Source organism: Montipora foliosa, chromosome 12 (genome assembly GCF_036669935.1).
Source record: "Montipora foliosa isolate CH-2021 chromosome 12, ASM3666993v2, whole genome shotgun sequence".
NCBI classification, from domain to species: Eukaryota; Metazoa; Cnidaria; class Anthozoa; order Scleractinia; family Acroporidae; genus Montipora; species Montipora foliosa.
The window spans coordinates 27,052,775-27,073,492 of NC_090880.1; the positions used below are offsets into that span (position 1 = coordinate 27,052,775).

Below are 20,718 nucleotides of genomic sequence, written 5' to 3' on the forward strand. Positions count from 1 at the left end.
CAAAACTTTGCTTGAATTTTGTTGGTGCTAACGAGGCTAGCGAGGAGGATTAGCATAAAGACAAAAGAATAATTTCTTGGTTGCCTTTTATGAATACAGTCTGTAAACACCAAGTTCAACTAGTAATCCATTGACTCCTAATGGAGTGAGAATTCATATATTTTACTCTGTCAAATGCCAGAAAATTTTACTTGCCAGTGTGGGGAGGTTCAGGAGTCAATTGGTTAATTAATTCACCAGGGTTAACATAAAAATTATGTCATCTTCCACAATACACTAGCAAGAATGCCACCCTTTGAATATAACAGTCATAACAAAACCAGACGATTGTCAGTAAACATTTAATGACTGGTCCCAATCGAGGGAAACAGTTCATTTTGTTTCCGACAATCTCAATGTTTGCCCGAGGCGCAGCTGCGGGAAACAAAATGAACTGTTTCCCCAGGGACCAGTCATTAAGTGATTTGTTACATAGCACAAAAAGAAAAACGTGCAATGGCAACAGCAATGGCAGTCGTCGGTCAACATTCGCAGGTACATGTAGCAGTGCACTGCTACACTCTGACGTCATAGATTTTGCACTGTTGCCTGCTCAGAGACTTTTGGCGGGAAACAGTTTTATTGTTAGATGTCATGTGACCTCGAAGTAACCAATGAGAGCGTGTGCTGCTGGGGGAAAAAACTCAGCTATATAACAATTGAACTTACATGTGTATTCTACAATGTAATGGCCTAATATAGCTCCCTCTACATTGTACACGTAGCTCAATGGTATGTTACTTTTTTACGTTGATACTTGAGTACAGGGAGGGTCACAGGTTGCATTCCTGGTAGGACAACCTGGAACTTTTTCCCGAGTGTACCAGAGTCAACAAGGAAAACGTTACAAGCTAGAACAGGCAATATGGACAAGAATTAACAAACACACATTCATACATGTACACACAAGATGGCAGATCAACAAGACTACACATGGCTCTCTGTAATGCAGACTGAACTGTGACGTCAGCATGGTCACAAAGTTGTGACAGTGACACCCATTGTGGTCACAGAAAAAGCATCTGGTATAATAATTTAAAGGTCATACATGTAATTACAGTATGTTCACCTCTCATTACGAGCAAGCAGAGTTCTGTCCTGAGTATCCCTGAGTCAACATCGAAAAAATAATCCCTTCACTAATTATTTACCACTGTGACAGCAATCAAGCACAAACGCCCCTTGTTTCCTTGCGATTTAAGCTGGAAATTTCTGTGTGTCTATTGTTCTATAGGCGAACCTCATTTGCCTAATTTATTACCATTTTGGTACAAATAGGCTTGTTTTATCTGGTTTATTTCTCCCTTTGGCTTTAAAGTGGTACTACGACCAAAAAAAAATTTTGTTTTTCCTTTGGATTTCAAAACTATGTTAACTAAACACTAACTCACCCAAGTTTTAAGTTCTGATTTTAAAAAGACACCTGTTTATTTTAGCTGGAATTGTCTTATTTATTGGCCCGCCATTACTAACTTTAAAATCTTGAGAGAGCTGGGTCGAGGAGAAAATGACGTCAAACACGCACTAGTTTAAGAATGCAATGCGTGTGTACGCGGCCTAATTAATATGCAGCACGGGAGTTTTGGGCATTCAGACTTTTCAACCCGTGTTTTGCATATATAAAAAATTGCGTTTACACGCTGAAATTTTAAGCTAGTGAGTAAATGACGTCATTTTCTCTAGATCCAACCCTCTGAGGTCCAATCGGCCAGTTTTGAACGTGAGTAATGGCAGACCATGAAATCCAAAACTTACACTCAAAATAAACAGCCTTTGGATAAAACTCAAAGCTCAAAATTTTGCCAGTTAGGTGTTAAGCGAACACGCTTTCAAAATCTGAAGAAAAAAAGGAAATGATGTTTTGATCATAGTACCACTTTAAACAATAACCCTTCACTAATTATTTACCACAGCAACCAAGTACAAACGCCCCTTATTTCCTTGCGATTTAAAGCTGGAAACTTCTGTGCGTCTATTGTTCTATAGGCAAACCTTATTTGCATAATTTATTACCATTTTGGTACAAATAGGCTTGTTTTATCTGGTTTATTCCTCCCTTTGGCTTTAAACAAACGTCAGGCATTTGACCCTCCCACCTCCCCAGAGATGGCAAGCTTGTTGCCATCATGATGGCTCCCACTCCTTTTGCCTCTATGCTTGCCTCTCCTCACATCTTATATCTGCCTGGGGCATTTTGTAGTGAGGACTCCCGGTGATATTAATTGTATTAATTTTGGCTGTTTACAGTAATGATAATAATAATTATTATACTGTACATATCACATACTGCTCCTTTTATATAATCATATGAAAGGAACCACATGTAGACCATTGCCAGTAAACAAAGGTGTGATTTTCATACCAGTTCCAGGAGGTGTATGAGAGTGGCCACCACTGACGTGATCAATTAATAACATGAAAACAAAACCACAGCACAAGGACAAACCAATGAACACATCAGGTTCCACTTGTGAAATTTGGTGTTTTAGGCCACCATCACTCAAGTGTTTGTCCTTCGTATCAGAATCACTGTGTGAATCACCAGCAGTACCTGGTGACAGATGATTGTGGGAGGCATGACCTAAAAATATTAATGATAAAAAGCCATAACAAGCATTAATTTTGTACAAAAGGTAAAAAAGGAGTCACCCTATGTACACTGTTTTTCCTTACAAAAGCAACAAAAGGTTTAATATCCTCTAGGTAACCAAGCGTGAGGGCTTTACTTGGGAACAGTGGCCTGAGATTGTAGCAGTGCGAACTAAGCACAGCCAGGTCCGCACAAAAACGAGAGAGGGCCAAAAATCACCAGTACCGTCCCGAGAAAGTGAGGTTAGTAAGTTGTTTATTAAATGGCATTGTTTCTTTGAGGGATTGGACAATTCTACACTTGGCAAAATAATGTTCATCATCTTTGTCTTCCATCAGCAAACTTTGAATGGTAACCTTTTAATGTAAAACCTAATTCTGCTTACTTTTAATCATACTCAACGAAGCTACATGTGTGTGATCCTTGCAGTTATGAACGCAATTTTACTAATTGCATAGAGAAGCCTGAAAAATTCAGGACTTCAACGGGGTTTGAACCCATGTCCTCACGATGCTGGCATCGCATCCCTCCTCTCCCACTCTCTCCATTTTTTCTCTCGCCCCATTTTTTGCTTGGTCAAAACATTGTGCCCCATGGAAACGCTTGCTACACAGGCTGAGAAGCATGTAATTGCACAAGTTTGCTCTACGAATAAAACACTAATTTATTTATTAGAAAATGTAGCAAGGGTTCTCACCATGCTCCTCTGATTCATATAATGCATGTACACCCTCTGGAATTATGACGGCAAGAGCTGTTCCTACCAAAAGACCAGCACCAAGTATACTGATCATTCGTAAACGCTTCTGTTCACAGAAAGATTTACATGTAATTACATATAGGTACTTGAGGAGACAAGTCATTCACGTATTGAAAAGATATAAATTATGTGTTGTCTTCGTCTCAAGAATGGGAACACATTTTAACAATGAGTTCTAAGTGAGACTTTAAGGTCGGCTTTTTGTTAGGTAATCACATGACATGGAGTGCAATTTGGAATAAATATGTAGGCACAAGTAAACTTTTTCAAACACGAACAAAAATTTACAACTACTTATTCATTCCAAATAACATCAGAAAAATCATGTGATTCAAGGTGGTAAAGGAGAAGCAACACACTTGTATCATGCAAACACAAAAACGTTTCGTCATCCAGAGCTCACATTTGATTGGCTATCTCTGCATTTCTTTGTTCATTTACCAATCAGAATGCTTAGTTTGTTATTTATATTTGCACTGAATTACCTCTTCTCTGCACTGTGTTACCTGAAAACCATATTTTTCTTAGCCAGTCAGAATGGAGAAATTTTTCAATGTATGTTCAAAAGTAATGAGCATAAACGAAAGGATCAGTGGTAGAAACTTTGCAGCCCAACACCTTTCTAAATTTGACATTCAGCTTCTTGGAATGGACGGCTATGTCAGCTCTTTGATGATTTGTTACCACTTCATACAGAAACAACAGTCTTGTTTGCAATCAATGGGAAAAAAGACATACATACATACCGTGTAGCATGAAAGTTTTGCAGGTTCTATTTTTTGCGGATTTTGCAGATTGACCCCAATTCACAAAAAAATGGTTCCCCAGAATAAAATAACCCACAAAATAAAACGCTGCAAAAATTAACTCCCTTCAGTCAAATTAAGAACTCCGCTAAGTTATAATAAACAGATATGTGCCACTTAAGCTTACACAAGGGCTCTGGGCTGACATACATAAGGCACCGGTAGGTCTGTATTGCAAAAAAAAGAATATGTAAAGGAGAAAATGTTGAGTGTAGAACAATTCAGTACATTAGATTGGCATTAATGGGTCATTTGAAGGAATACCATTTGCCAGGGCCTCTGTAAACAGGCAAACCTTATATTGAAATTGTGTTTTTGTTGTTCATGGTAGGCAGGGGTTTCAATAAGTTTTGTAGTACCAGTAAACAGCTGGTTTTGTGAAGTAGGCGGTTGTAGCAAGAAAGGGGCTGTGAGGCCGTGGTCATGGGGGCATGCTCCCCCAGAAAATTTTGAAATCTAGGCGCTTGGAAATGGCATGTCCAGCAATCTGGGCAACAACATCAGTCACAAAATTAATATTTTATTAACACGTAGACACATGGCCAAGTAAGAGGACAATTTTTTTGCACTCTCTATCTCTTGTTGAAATAGGACAAAACATCACCTCCAGCTGTGCACTTTCTAGTTGTGTCTACTATTTTTAACAAACAACAAATGGAAAATTGGAAGGACCCAGTGAAAGTGATACAAGAAACATTTGGCACTAGTCTTTCTCCTCTATTCATCTAACATGGTGGAGTAGATATCGCACTGGGGTGTGAGTGGCTAGGCTGAGTGCAAATAACTAGGAATTTATAAAAATATCCAACGTCCAAAAAGGAACAGAAAATACAGCAAAAGGTTTCTTGATATTTAGTTGTTTTATTGAATGAAAATATTAAAATGGATCGAAGTTAAACTGTGAGAATCGTGTAATTTATCAAAAAATTAGGTGGCGATAACTTTGGGAGTAGCCAGCGAAATTTGCCGGTTGCCGGCTTTTAATGAAACCTCTGGGAAGGGGTAGGCTTTTGGTTTTTTTGTTGTTCAATACGGTATAAATTATAAGTAAAGTGACATACCAATTACAAATATTTGCTGCTTCTCTGCTGTTTGAACAGAGAATCACAAAAATTAGTTTCAAGCAGAAATTTCAGTATTCTTGAACTGCAAAAATTTGTTCCCACAGACCACAAAAAAATCGCCAATCCGCCAAATAGAACTCTCGCAAAATTTTCATCTTCAAAAGTCATTAAATCTATGTTTTTTTCTAGTTGTAGGTGTTTTTTTATAAAAGGGAGCATCCTGCTCGTCAAAAATGCTAGTTACAAGTTGTACTATTGTCTTGCTAAATGCAACTTGTTTTTTTCATGGATTTATTTGCAAACAAGCTTCTTTGTTTGTTCGCCTACATGTATGCCCTCTTGTCGTCTTGATCGTTTTGTTGCTTAATTAGGTCAAGATCTTTTCCAAAAGTTGTTCAACATCAAGTTATGAAACTGCTGACATATTTTCATTCCAAGCTTCAGTATAGTACCCTGAATGACCGATCTCTTTCGAGAAGGATATAAATTATCAACGGCTCCCTACCACAGGTTCACCACGGAAAAAAATATTAATATAAGATACACGTATGGCCTTTTCATTTTGTCGTAGACGGCGTTCTCAACACTGGTCAATACAATTTGTAAATGCATAATAATTAAGCAAAATAGTGGAAGAAAATAACAAAGTAATCAACCAAATCCTTAAAGAGGTAATCATAGAAACAAAGAGGATTCTACAACGCCAAATACATGTAGCCTTTACTCATGATCACATATCCTACCTCAGACATCGTGAAAGCTAATGGGATAGCACCGGCGACATAACATCCCACAAGCATGCAGAAACTTAACCCAAACAGCCTAGTTATATCGTCGTCCATTTTACTTCAGATAAGCTATTCATCAAAAGAAGATAAAATATATTGTTTCTGATCACTCGAAAATGCCATGAACCTCACACTCGAGCACTCGCTACTTTCCCAAAATTTACATTCTCAGGCTTTTTGCGACACGCGTCCGCTTTGCTAAGTAACCACGCTTTTTTCTCTACGACTTTCCAATTAGGCTTAAATGAAGTATGGGTTGATTTATTTCCGCTTGTTTTCCAAGAACTGAAAACGCTAACGAAGCAAAATGAGAAGTGGGATGATTTTTCACGGCAGGCAGAGAGGTAAGTGAAGCGTTAGAAGTATTCTGTCATAATTTTTTCCCTTTAATTGGTATAAAAAGTGTCAAAGTATTTTCCAGCAAATATCCAAGAAATGAATATTGTTACGAACTGTTTTTTTTTTAATTCGAGACAATAAACCGAATCTGAATCTTTCTGCTACCTCCCAAGGGATTTTTTTAATTTCAATACGTTGTATAAAATAAGTTGCCTTGCAATCTACGGAAAGCTGGAGGAAAGAATCTGACGTTGAAAGCAAACCTTGTTGGTTGTTGTACTTATTCAAATAGTTCTTTCATTTGAAAAAATTGTTGTTTCCTAGAAAGTTAAGTGGGCATTCTCTGAAAGTAATCCATATTCACGGAACGAATTAATGTTCTTCCGACCACTAGTGAAGATGGACTACCATTGCACGATAAGAAACCTTTGTGTAGAGCTCAACCATCGCGCGTTTTAGCAAGAATCATTGCAACATTTGATGAAAGCATGATATATTATAAGCTATTATAGCCTACGTAGGATTCGCGCGACTGTTTTCTCTCTCGCGAGCGCCATTTGTCCTGTTTGAGAACCCTGGAATCTCTCTAATAGGCGACTGGTTTATGACTCGTTTTTTAGCCTCAATGAATCATCCTCAGCTTCTATTTCTTAATTCTCTGCTTTATTTTCAACTATACATTTCTATTTCTATTTCTTACGAAAGTCGCCCATATGAACTTCTCCAAGCTCTGAAATAGCTTCATTAGTACTATTAGCAAATCTCGCCCGAAATTTATCCAGTCATGTCGCCCGAGTCCCCGGGTAATGTCGCCCAAAAAGTTGTTCGCGTGTAGTAATTGAAAATTGCGCTGACAGAAGTCGATGTAAACTACTTGATTTAAGGATGGTGCCATTGTTATTGCGCATACGTTTTGCGCATCTCCAGATATTCGGATTTCCTATCGGTAGTGCTTACTAATGTAGGGCTATTTTGCGCAGTTTAAATTTATGCGGAGAAAGCAGAACTTAGCAAGTGCTCTTCCGAGATAAATAAGCTTTAATCTGGAAAGGAACGCCATACATTGCCTTCTATTTTAAAGCTTTTTGCTAATATTGTTGATAAATTACCTTTGAAAAATGCGTGGTTACCCCCAATTTCCTTTTTGGATTTTAACAACACTTGTTGAGATCATCTTTTCCCGCATATTTATAAAGCCGCGCAAAAATACCTTTGAATTAGTAGGCACCGTCCTTAAGCATTTCAATCGAAACTTACGATGGGAGTTTGAATGTGCCATCACGATATACCAGGTCTCTGCTTTTGCCAGAAGTTCTGATAATGACACTATATTGACCATTATTTGGGTACAAATGAAATTACAAAGTAACAATTTAAATGTAAACATAACACAGTTAAAAGTCCCAAAACAATATATTTACATTGAATGATTCATGTAAAAGTTATATTTGTAAGAAATGTTTCCCTGCGTAGCTATGGTTCAAAAGAAGATGAAGTGCAGAAGGGCGCTTTTCGTGTTTCTGTCGTACCATTTCTTTTTCCTTGGGCGTGTAAATGACTTCGCTTCTTTCCCTCTTGCACGTATACCACGCAGGCGAAAAAGAGGGAGAGAAAGAAGGAAGCAAAAAACTGCCACAAACATGAATTCATGCTCAAAGGCAAAACTGTGATTCATTTTCTCGACTGAATTCCCCTAAAGGTTCCTTGCTCGTGAAGAAACAGATTTTCCTTCTTTGTTTGCACAAACGCGGATTAGAACAAAGAGGTATTCTCTTCTGTGTATCACAGAAATGTTTTAAGAATCGAGATTCCTCCGTTGAACGGCAGAAATCAAGTGACATCGACCCGACTTTCGTGACTAATTTAGGGACTTTTGAATAAAACAAGTTGATTTCAAATGGTTTTGTTGAAAGACTGGTCATATCATTCTAGTCAACATAAAGCAACTGAAACATGTTGTGGTGTAAAACAATGGTCGTTCTAACAAATGAGGTGGGCCTACAAACCGTGAATAGCGCAGGGCTATAATCTTTTCTTATCAGTGTTTATAGGATTTTCTCTTTCTTAGGTTAAGTTCTGAGAGACCTCACACGTGCAATCACTTTAACTGGCCAAGGGTAGAGAGGCGTCCAAGAAATGGTTTTCAGTGAAGTTTAGAATGTAACGGTGGTCAGAACGAAGCGTGCATTCAGCTTTCACCCCAGCATTGACAATGGATGAAGAGGGAAGAGTTACTAATGAGATGTTTGGCAACAATCAGCAGCAAACTCTGAGCCAAAACACAAGCTCAATTGAGACAAGAACCGATGATGACTTAACCACAATCCGATCAAAGTTGGAAACACTTCCCTTCGAAGATGAAAAAGAGAAAGTTGCGCTTCTCAAGAATGTTCAGTGTTTACAAGATTATCACGTAATTCAAATCTTTAACCTTGCTGTGGCTCCTTTGCAAAAGTGCATGAAGAAACCTTCGGAGCTCGTCCGCGAAGTAACGAAGCTTTTTGAGCTTTGCGTTTCTTTCTGCTATACTGACATGCCCAAACGAATTGCCTTCTATTACTATGTCAAAGCCTTAAAATTCTGCTTTCCCTCTCCACCAAAACACTGCCGTACGAGTACAGTCGTTTCCCTGCTACTCCAACTCGTGCAGGATTTTCAGGAAGGGAAACTGATTGTAAACACTGCCAACAAGACAGAACCAGCAGCCAATTTGGAGAGACTGTCGAGGCGAACAAACCATTTCGTTGACGATATTTTGGCCATTTTCGACAAAAGAAGAGACGGGGGTTGCATTGAAAAGATTTTCGCCCAAACAGTTAGGTTTGCTACCGCGGATGCAGAGATTGTATCTAAATACCAGACGGTCCAGTCTGTTTTCTTCCCCAATTGGATCAAACTGCTGAGACTAGAGAACGTCAGCAATAGCTTTGCAGCTGGTTTAGCCAAGGTGGATCCCTTACAATGGCAAGAGCAACGTGTATCGCATTCGGCTTCTTTTCAACCAGGTCTTACAGACCTTACAGGTATCACAGACGTTACATGTAGTCTTCAAACAATGCAACTTGTTTATACATCAATTGTCTGCAATGTTGTGGGTATTGTGGAAGATATGAAGAGTAATGGGAGCGAAGTTAGCCTCCTCTCTACTAAGAAAAGGCAGGATGTATTCTTTAGGTACATAGATCACTTTTTCCACCATCCTTTCATAACAGAAACATCTCTTAAGCTAATATCAACCACCAGCATCAACAATAATGTCCTTGAAGAGGTTCTCAACCTGTTCTGGTGCCAAGGTCCGTTACCAGATTCGCCACAAACAGAAGCTAAGGCACAGGCATTTAATAATTTATTTAAAGTCCTGTCCTTACTTCCAGATGGAAACCTGGTCTACAAAGTACTCAATTTCTGGAGACGAACGTCTCAGACTAATGAAAAAGATTACCGTATTCTCGCAAGTTTAATGGCCTTGTTTTCCGAAAGACTACCCTGCGAAGAAGCTCCTTGTCAAGAAGAAAGAGCAGATAAGATACTAAATTTTTGGAAGAGGCTCCCAGTTTCTCTACGTCCTACCAACGACTCGGTGTTCTCAATTAATGTGATCAAGCAACTCACCCTCTGTGAAAACTTGTCATTTAAATCCAAGGAAATTCTTCTTCGAGAACTAAATAATTTGGCCAAGCAATTCAAGGGACAAGAGGAAAGAAACGTTTTCCAAGAAATTATTGGAGGAGTACGAGAAATCAGTCATTGCATAGATGAGCTACTCAGCGAGATCCTCGATTTTCTCAAACGTTTTGTTAATACAGACATTCCAATGAAGACCATTCCCCACGAGGTGTTGCAACTACTGTCCTTGGTATTGAAAACTTCAATATCCGGTGACAGACGATTGAAAGTCCTGCAGAAATCAAAGGAGTCTAGAAAGGGCTTATTAGTCAGTAGCGGCCTGTTAGACGTGATTCGGAAGTTTCATCTCGAAGAAGGTGGAGCCAACGAGTATTTTGACCTGATGTGTTACATAGTATTTGACATCCTTGAAGAAGATGACCATCTTTGCAAAGAATTCTTCGAAGAGCACTTTCGACAGCCAGGCATGGGCAACCTAGGCATGACCGACTGTGAAAAGTTGCAACTTTTTACAGAACTGAGAAGTTTTTCAAAGACAATTGATAACACTCCAGATGTCCCTGACCAACTACGCCTTCATTTTGCTTCATCCATTGTCCTCGTCGTTCAGTCAGTTAGATTTTCTGGTAAAGAAAAGCTCTTGTTGGTGAGGAAAGTCTTTGATATTTTCCTTTACAATTCACAGCAGGGAATTGAAAGAGCTTTACATCATCTTATTCCTCTCGATTACTCAAACAACAGCACTTCTTTGAGCAACAAGAGACATTTAGAAATGTTCCTGACATTTGATGAGGTCTTTATCATAATGGCCGATTTAACTATGATGACAAACTTGTCAAGAATTCCGGCAAGCAAGAAAAGATCCCTTAGCAGTGTTCTTTCAGCGATAAACTCAGACTTGATTTCCCGGGATAGGCTTGTGGATATATATCGTTTCATTGGTTCCCAAGAAGATTTAGATCGTGTTTTTTTTAATTACTTCTTGTCCGTTCTTGAAGCAGCCATCCAGGCGTTCAACTCAATGGACAAAATACTTGAAGTCTTCCAGGCACTACGGCGTTTTCTAGTCGGTACTCCTTCCGATCTGATTCCTCTCAGCATGCTTAGTTTTGAATATATGCTGCAAAATCAGATCGAGATGCAAAAGATGGCCAGATTTGTTGAAGAGGTTATCATGAAGTGGGATTTCGCACCACCTAAGGTCTCCGTTCTTTCCTTTTTGAAAGTTCCCCAGCTTCTTTGGAAAGCCTACACGGCTACTGACTCAACAACCAGGATACATCGTTTCCAGGGGATTCTCAAAGAAACAAATGAAGATGTAGAGCTGTATTGCACGGAGTTTAATACAGCTTTGCGGGACAACGTCAGGAGAATTTCACCTTGTGAGCTCGAGTGGCTTATTTTCCATTCACCCCTTTCAAATGACGAAGCGGGCGTGGCTTTCAAACTGTGTTTTCGTTCCTTAAATTTACAAATGAAATGCTTCCACACTCCTCTTGCAGTAAAAATTGAAAAAGAAGAATTGGTATTTTTACCCCAAGAGACAGTACCAGAACAGCATTTCGGCAGCAAGGACATGATTGCGCATGCTCCACACAATCTTGCTGAGACATCCGTGGCAGTCCGCTCTCAATCTGTGAAGTCTTTTTCAGCTCCGGTCACTCTTGCCGAGGAAGTGATTCAGAACTTAAAACGTTTACTTGGGCAAGGCGAAGATATCTTGAAAACTGCAATGTCGCTTTGGAAAGATTTCCGTCCCACATTTCCTTTAAAGTGTTGTAGGCAGGGATGTCCTGGAACTTTACCATCACTTGACGAGTACTTGGAAATGATCTTGTCCATTTTAGCAGTATCATCAACTAAAGAAGTTGCTTTTTATTGGGTGCACGTGCGGCGAAACCGCCATCATCTGTCCCAGTATTTAGATGTTATTTTGAAAGCTTGTCGAAAGACTAGCGCAGCAGAGTACTTGGACGAAAAATCTCGATTGAATTTTCACGATGCCGTTTACACAACAATGGAAAGGTCGTCCGCTTCTTCGTTCTTGTTTTTTGGCATGGTGATTCAACAGCCCTCTGTCTCATGTTTCCAGTTCGTCAAGCCACAGCTGAAGCAACTGAGCAACGTGCTTGGAAGCAGGTTGTCTGTTGAAGAGACACTAGCAGTACTTGACCTTTTTCAAGTCAGTGTCCCAGCTGGCGTTACAGTCGGCCATATCGCCTCACTCTGGTCATGCAAGAAAGAAAGATTGGAACTAATCAAACGTATGAAGTGTTACTGTAACAAAGAGGACACGTCTTCCTTGCAGAATGATCCGGCACAAAGTAATTTTGTGTTGCAGCTTGCACAAGCCTTTGGTCGGTTGTGTATGAATTCGTGTAAAGATCTTCTAGTAAGGTTCCAGGAACTTGATGTGCTGTACGATCCAGAGGATGCATACGGTCTCAATCGTTTGCCCAATTGGCGTCAGTTGATGATAGCTGATGGATTTCCCGTTATCGCTATTGACAGCTGGTGCGTAGCTTTCTTGACTACCCCGCTAGATCACCTAACATCGCGCGATGTGGATGCAATTGTTGATCTAAAATCAGACACCTTACAACTTGTAGCCTCTGTGTCTCAAAGAATCAAACACTGCCTGTTTCCTGAAGATGGTTTTAAAGATTTCCAAGAGAACGGAAACGGTATCAAAGGGGCACAATTCAAGGAACGCCTTCGGCTGGCCAGATTGCTGGGGGAATTCATCAATGTATTGAAAGTAAGAAAACCCGAAGGAAGTAAGAAAGATGCCGCCATCACAGAAAAAGTTGTTCAAGCTTGCAATGAACTTTGCAACGCTCATGAAAATCAAAAAGAAGACAAGAAGGAAAATCAAGAAGAAATCAAGAAGAAGAGAAAAAAAGGGAACGATCTCTACAAAATTCATGGCCAGAATCTTAAGGCTCTATTCGTCGAGATTTTTGGAAAGCAACAGAGATCGAATAATAATGCAGAAGATCAAACCACTATGACACAGCAAAGCGTATCAGGAGCGGGGTTACCTTTTACAAGGCAGACATCCTATCTTCACGAAAATCTCCCAAGTGTCCTAAGCCGTAGTGAAGTGTATGACCCATTGTTGTTTCTGCTCAGGCGTTGGCTGTCAGCGGTGGTCGCCAAACCAGTCCTGTCTCTTCATGTAAAAAAGATTGTCCAGAGTCTTTTTTCATTTGAATTTTCCAAATCAAAGCAACCGAAGGAATTGCACGGCAATATTCAAGATCGCATTTTATCTCTTGAAAACAATCGAGCTCTCATTGCTCAATTGCAGGCGGCAGGGTACAACCGGAAGGGTCAGAGCTCTCAAGTTTCGAAAGATTTGTGGTCTTCCCCATCCGTGGAATGTTCGGGATACCTAAGCGGTCAAGAGTCGGCGGATGACAGAAGGTTCAGAAAGAAATTGGCCCGGACCCTGAGAGCTGTTTGGAGTGAATGGAGGGACATCCTTTTCATGTGTAATGTGGTTTCCATAAAAGTGGGAGAGGAGGACGTATGTGCAAAAGATCTTTTTGGTGTTCAGTCGTCATTGGAAGAGATGGAGGAACAGTTGTCGGCCGTAAAGAAAACAATCAGTCAGTTTACCTCAGAAGACCTTGCAAGACGAGTGACTCAATTGGTGAGAAAGGAACAACGGCACAGAGTCAGGATTAAAAAATTTCACCAAAAGAATAAGGTAAGAAACGCTCATCATTGGTGTCAAATGTTTCAGTTCTCTCTTATCTCTTCGAAGTAAGAGCCTTTTGGCCTTCCCATTTACCAGAGCCCGGTTGTTCGAAAGCCGATTAACTTGATCCTAGATTAGCGTAAACTTTTGCTTCATGTTTTCAACTTTTCAGGGAAAGTTTAATTTCTTGTGCTTATTTTTGTTTTTCAAGATTGACTGCTTCTTATGAAAAGTTTTGCCCAATATCAGCGTTGAACAGCATTTGGGAGTAGAGAAATAAACTCTTTAATTTTTAACCTAGGGTTAGCGTTAATCAGCTTTTGAATGTCGTAAGATTAATTAACCGTAAAACATGTTGTTTGAGGGAGGCGATGACCTCTTCGAATATTGAGGAGCTTGAACAAGGAGTTGAAGGACGTATGAATGTTAAAATACAACTTCGCGTTAATTCAGTCTCTCTGCGATCATCCCAAGTCGTTCGACATTGATTGTGTGTGCAAACGTTTTTGGAATATAATTGGTGTGGATGTGTGAGCGGTTTGGAGAGAAGATTGAAAACATATCGTTAAGTACTCACGTCTTCCATATAACCTCAAATTTGATCATTTCGCATCGTTGTCAGGACGATTAAGCCTGGTTTTCACAAGCGACGCAAGTGAAAACGAACGTCGACATAAGCGTAACTCAACCACAGTCTCCGTCATTTTGTTGAAATGCTCAGACGTAGGGAATCTGGAACAGACAAGATTTTCTTGTGCTTTTTTTTTGTTTCGTTTTCACAAAACGCAAGTGAACGCAAATATAAGCGCAAACAAGGAAAAGGAAAAATTTGGATTATTGGGCTTGTGCTTATGCTTGTGTTAACCCCGTTGTCACTGTGAAATCAGCGCTCTTATGCTTGCGCTGGCATCGCCAGTGAAAACCAAACCCATCGGGAAAGAAATGTACCGAAATGTAAAACGCACGTGCGCGGCGTGGAAAGCCATTGTTTTTGTTCATTAATCGTATTGCAATCTTCTGCTCTCGTTCTCGTTGTCTTTGCTTAAGCTCCCCGTTAACGTCTGCACGAAGACCAAAAGAAAGTGGACGACTGTCTCATAACAGGGAGCTCGCGCAAGGATGACGACGAGATTGCCACCAAACATTAGGTTTAGCGGGCAAAAAAAAATGGCTTTGCACGCCCCGACCGTGCGTTTCACATTTTGTTACAGTTCTTAGCCGTTCTCGCTTTGACAACGATTTGCAGTGATCAAATTTGAGGTTTTGTGGAGGACGAGATCACCTGACGGTAAATTTTCAATTATATTACTGACTAAAATCCCTGTGTTTTGAGTAGTTTGATCCCGTAATAGCTATAAGGAATCAAATTTGTCAATGTTCTATAACGGTCATCTGAATGAAAACATGAGTATATGAGAGTAAACTCGTGTATAAAAAAGATGGACTGTCCCGTCGCATTCGACGTATGAGTGTTAGATGGTTCACAGGTCATTCCTTGTGTTTATGTCTCACACGAAGCGCGGAACCCGTGTACGTGATTTGCAGACAATGAAGGGCATTTGGACGCGGATTATTAGGCAACGGGACCAGTGCAATGGCTCCTCAGGGTAATCCCCTAACCCAGGAAGGAGGGCTCAGGTGGACTATTGCTTGCCAAGGGCGAACATTTTGGCTATTGGATGGAAGGAGGCGGGGAAGGAGGCGCCTTAAGGCTCAGGCAAACGGCTTTAACATTTGTTTCAACATCCGTTCGATGTTGTTGAACACAGCGATGTTGAAAGCATTTGTCCCGACTCCCCCCCCCCCCCTCCCCCCCCCTCCTCCTTTCAACCATGTTGAAACATGTTGAAACAGGGGTCCCAAACGGTTTCCACATTGCTGTAAAAATCGAACGGGTGGTGGAAGGAAATGTTGAAGCCGTATAATTTGCCCGGGGCCCTTACTTCTCCATTCTAGACCGGCTCCAAGGAAATTCCACATGAATGTATATGTATATCCAGCCAACAGGAAGACGCATGACATTGCTGTTTGTTGTTTCAGAATTCCAAGGCAAGTCAAAGCGAAAGAGGCGAAATGAAGAAGTTTGTAGCCGTCTGGGAAAACCGATTTCTTGAAAATGTCAAATTGTGTTCTGAGCGAATTCCAGGTGAGTTGCATATCCATGAGCCCGATCTATGGAAAGAACGATAATGCAACAGTTCAGATTGATACGAAACTTGTGTCAGAATTTTTAAAACTACCTGACGTAAAATAATTCTGAGCATCAGTGCCAGTGGCCATAGATAGTCTTGTTTCCGAAGAAGATTGCATCGTCGTGAAATCACGGATGGTTGTTGTCATTAGTGGTACAGTGATAGGACTGATCGCGTGCGCGTCGATTCGCTCGATGCTTGCGGAGAAATTGCAGGTTGATCTACCTATGTAACATGTTCTGTGTAATCATTCCTATTTAAGGATGCTACGCGCCGAACGGCTTTCATTCCGAGAAACCTGTCCTTTGTGCCCTCTCCGTGGACAACAGAATTCTGACCGTTTTTAAGGAGGAGAAACGTGGGAAGCGAGAGGAAATTGAAAATGTTGAGGTGAAGCTTTTTGAGGCGGGAATGTTCGTGTATGGATTGCACTCCAGTGGACATGATTACGTCACTGATGAATTGTGGGTCGCATTTTATAAGATGCTTTTGGAAGAAGGACTGGTGCCTAGAATTGTTTTGTCCAACGAAAGCCCTGGATTCGACTGGATTAAGAAATACGCCGGTATACAAACAGGTGAGTGTCTCTCGAACAGTATCTTGAACTCGGATGCGGAACTGCAGAGCGGTCATGTCATGTGGGTGTTCTAACCCTCGCCGCTTTTGAGGGACGGGGGCGTGACCTTCCGTTTGACAGTATTATCCTGCCTTAATGCAGCCTTCACATTACTGGGTATGTAAGAATGTCCTTTTGTTTCATGACCGTTCCTCGATCATTTGACACTGCCATTCAAACTGATGAAGATTGAGCCATTTCCGTCAATTGATTGAATTTTGAAAGATTTCTATAGCTACGTTATGGGTTTTTAGCCCTTTTGTAAGAAAGATTATGTATCCAGAACCTGGTATGAAAATTCTTGCTTCCACGATATTGTAGATTGCCGAAAGTTCGTGTCCTCGATTTCTGTTCAGGGCGGGCGTCTGCCGTCAAATCTCAGTGGCTTTTTTTATCTTGCGTCTCCGGAAATTATCCTCGCAATCAATGATGTGGAAAGCTTATCTTTTGAATTTTTTAATCTGAAAGGTACCTGTTTTCCCTAAAAGCCTTTGTAAAGGAAGTTCAAGATGACAAAAAATGAGTATTTTCTACTGGCAATGCTCTTGCATTATTCTTCTTTATAGTGAAAAGGCTTTCATATCCCAGCTGGCAATGGGAGTTGCATGACTACGGGATAGTCCCACTTGAAGAGGATTATTTCGACTATCTTCCAGTACACGCTTGTTTATTCCCTGAACTTCGCGGGCTAACAGAGTTTGTCACTCTCACGATGGAAAACGTATCCAGCTTTCTGTTCCACGATTTTAAGGTATATTTGTAGTCGTTAGTCTGCGAGCAAGCTTTCCACAAATAGACAGCGAGAGCTGTGAGGTTCCCAGTCCCAGGCTTCTCTCGGCTTCGCCGCCTCTTCGCCGCTCGCATGATTGTCGTTGCCCTGTCGTGGATGCAACTCGAAGGCTAACAAGGATGAGCCTTGCTAGAACCAGCTTTCACTCGTCCGGTCGTTTTGTACAAGCTATAGTGTTTTTTCGTGCCATCAAAAACCACTTCGTTTGACATCATATATTTCACAAAATCTTCCCGTCAGAAATCAAAATTTCGCAGTCCTTTTCTAAATAACATGCTTACTGTTTGACTTTTGATATAAACTTGAAAAGAGGCTCCGACACATTTTTCCATGTCAAAAGAAAGTATGTCATACAACATACCCTCTCGTGGAGAGATTTTCGAGTTCAATTAATTGACTTGACTTAAGGATTTCTTATAATACAATATATAATACAAAAGCTCGAGGATGTTCAAAACTGACAAGAAAGTTCTTTGTATTATTGTTGTAAGTGACCACAAAATTAATTTCTCAACCTGCTCATGCTGTTTGGCCAGAGCGACCATGAAACTGAACTACTTGTCGATACCGTCTACCGCGCTGGCTTTTTAATTTGTGCCAAGCAGAGAGTTCGTCCGAAATCTCGTTCTTCATTGCACTTTCACTCTTTTCTTCGTTTCTCCAAATGCGCATTTGGGTATCTAGAACGTATCGTTATTCTTTCCTCTTTGCTTTTAATAATTTATAGGAAGCGCATATTGTAGAAGAGAAAGAAGAACGAACAAGACAGATGGCCGGGAAAGCCATTGAAGAATTGAAGAAAGACGAATCAATCAGTGAAGAGGTTGTTGGAAAATTGACGTTTGCCGTCAAAGAGACGATTAAGAAAATCGTCGATGGACAGCAAGTGACTGAGGACAGTGTGAACCAATTGATTGCAAAGAAAAAAAAATCCAGTGCTCAGCGTAATGCTAACCAAATGACAGTGGCGGAAAGTTTGGAACAATACAAAGCAGTTGTTCTTCGAGCCTGTGAAAAAGCTCGTTCAGAATTCCCTGAAAGTCCTCAAAGGTTATAGGGAAATTTTTGCCGACGCCATTCTCGTTTTGTATACTTTTCTGGGGCTCCTAACGACCGAATTTTTACAACGTTGCTTGAATTTCTAAAGGGAACCTACCCTGTGGTTAATGAAAAAATTTAAACCGAACAAAATAATTATTTCAGTCAAATTTGGTTCGACAATTTTGTTCCTAGAAAGTGTTTGTCTTGAAACAAAGGAAGTTTAGAATCACTTATTTTCACTTTCAAATTTACCGGGCGGCGCCATCTTGGATAATAGACCATTTTTACAGTTCTGTGCTCAGTTATCAGGCCTTTGAATAAAAGCGAGGCTGGAGTTGGCCTTGCTTTGATACAAAACTCATTGCTTGTCCTATGTAAATAGAAACTCGTTAGCATTACAATAACATGATTTACCTAAGAAAAGCTATGAGGTTTGTATCAAAGCAAGGTCAACTTCAGCCTCTCTTTTATTTAAAGACCTTTCACACAAGGAGCTTTTGTTTTAAAACAATAGGGCAACCGTGTACGTCACAATTATTCAATATGGTCATTTATTTCGGATACAAACGCTTTTATTGGAAAAAGATCGAACAATTTTGATGGTAAACATTATGTTCTGTCAATCAAAGCTATTTTCTCGTTTTAGTGGAGGTTCCCTTTAGGATTTTTTCTACATTCGGCTTGACACTGTACGTTGAGTGAGTTGGAGTTGCCCTACAAGATGTTTATCGGTTTGAATGTTCTAGGGTAACGTGCTGGGCGAAGTCGTCCAAAAGTCAATCGCAAAAGGTCGGCTCGAAAATACCAGCTTTCTTAGAAGTCTATTATTTTTTTTGGTGTTTTTAAGGAACGTTGTCTTTAAATACAGTTCCAAACTAGATTTTAGTGGCAATTATAGAAGTTATAAATATGAAGAGATTTATTGATCGATGGTGACTTGCGAATACTCTATCACTGAGCTAAAATGGTCGCCGTTCTAGTATTCTTTTGTTTTCTGGCAAATTAGCCCTTTTGGACTCGCTTTGAAACGTAAAATTCAAAAGAATATTTAACCTTGAACGAGGCCAAAAGGGCCAATAGGACATTTGCATAGACCTTAATTTGCATAAATGGCAAGGTACATCCTAAGCCTCACATTCATGTGAAAAATCCTTTGTCTAGAAACATAAGTACGGGACTAAGGATGTACAGTCAAAGTATTGTTATTCAAAGTTAGGCGCCATTTATGCAAAGGGTCTATGATGGCGTCATTTGACTACAACTACCAGAATCCTTCACGATTTCTTTTTCTCGTACTAATTAGAACTATTGTAATTTTTACCCCGCTGGGAAAACAAAGTTTAAATAAGAAAAGAAAAACAAACTGAATTCTGGTAGTTGTAGTCAAATGACGTCATCATGAAAATGTATTATTCGCAATTAAACAACAAAATACTAAAATGGTGGCCATTTTGGAGTAAGGTGTATATAGAGCAAGTCGGAACTTGTCTCTGTCGATTGAGAGGATATTTTTGGTCCATAAGCTTCCACAACTGTTAGCATGTCAATCCAGGTTGTCATTTTTTAACCAATATTAATGTTGATGTAGTCAAGTTTTTGCGTATATATTATTAACAGTTACGTAATTACATGATTTATCACGTGCAATTTGAGATAAAATAACACTCGCAAATTTTTCAAAGAGAATCGAGTTCTACTTTTCGCAACGCTTCTCGCAACATTGCAACGAATTTCTCAAGCACAGCGTACATCTGTCCTAAGACTAGTATGGAGAGTTTGTGGTATTATCCAATGAAAATGTCTCTTTTACGTGCGTGACACTGGTACAGCAACTTATCTCTCAATGTGAAAACTTCCTTCACCTGAACAAATAGGCCATTTCCGAGTTCATGGCTGCCTCCTCTTCAAAGCGAGTCTAAGTGCGAAGTTTTTCTTATGAAAATTAGTTTTCATTCATATGTAAAGTAGAACTAATTAGTATCACAAAAACTTCACACCTAGACTCGCTTTGAAGAGGAGGCAGACATTAACTCGGAAATGGCCTATTGCGGCACAAGTAACAAGAAGATTTTTAAGTGTAACAGTGTCTCTGAGGATAAGAACAATAATAATAATAATAATAATAATAATAATAATAATAATAATAATATGTGTGAAAATGGAATTGATAAGATTCTCAACTAATATCAAGGATATGTTTTGGAAGATTTCTCAAAGTCAATTTTAAGTTTTGAATTTGAATTTTATTTTACTTTTACAAACCTTAAGCATGAGTAACACAGGAAGAGGAAAGAATAGGGCCGAATGATATGAAACTTGTACAGAGGTTTGTTTATTTATTGGCTGAAGTAGGAAATAGAGCG

The 20,718-nt window shown here is 39.9% G+C and overlaps 2 protein-coding genes across 2 annotated transcripts in view; one reads left to right on the forward strand and one right to left on the reverse strand.

The window, feature by feature from the left end:
* The window catches only part of LOC137979318 (zinc transporter ZIP9-like), an 11,788-nt gene extending 5,544 nt beyond the window's left edge, over nucleotides 1-6,244 (reverse strand). The window contains exons 1-3 of the mRNA XM_068826556.1: nucleotides 6,003-6,244; nucleotides 3,327-3,435; nucleotides 2,402-2,620 (exon numbers count right to left, since the gene is read on the reverse strand). Of these exons, the coding sequence (XP_068682657.1) occupies nucleotides 2,402-2,620; nucleotides 3,327-3,435; nucleotides 6,003-6,101 (427 nt within the window). The 5' untranslated portion in view covers nucleotides 6,102-6,244. The remainder of the gene's footprint in view (nucleotides 1-2,401; nucleotides 2,621-3,326; nucleotides 3,436-6,002) is intronic.
* Nucleotides 6,245-6,335: 91 nt separating this feature from the next.
* Nucleotides 6,336-20,263, forward strand: LOC137980374 (uncharacterized). Its single transcript, XM_068827804.1, has 6 exons — nucleotides 6,336-6,391; nucleotides 8,455-13,725; nucleotides 15,757-15,862; nucleotides 16,171-16,485; nucleotides 17,091-17,275; nucleotides 18,042-20,263. Exons 2-6 carry the CDS (start codon nucleotides 8,599-8,601, stop codon nucleotides 18,369-18,371), a joined length of 6,063 nt encoding a protein of 2,020 aa, XP_068683905.1. The 5' UTR covers nucleotides 6,336-6,391; nucleotides 8,455-8,598; the 3' UTR covers nucleotides 18,372-20,263.
* The last annotated feature ends 455 nt before the right edge of the window (nucleotides 20,264-20,718 follow it).

Coding starts and splice junctions, on each gene's coding strand:
- LOC137980374 (XM_068827804.1), top strand. CDS start 8,599: ATGGATGAAGAGGGAAGAGTTACTAATGAGATGTTTGGCAACAATCAG. Junction 15,863..16,170: donor GTGTTCTGAGCGAATTCCAG/GTGAGTTGCATA, acceptor TTCCTATTTAAG/GATGCTACGCGCCGAACGGC. Junction 16,486..17,090: donor ATACGCCGGTATACAAACAG/GTGAGTGTCTCT, acceptor TCTTCTTTATAG/TGAAAAGGCTTTCATATCCC.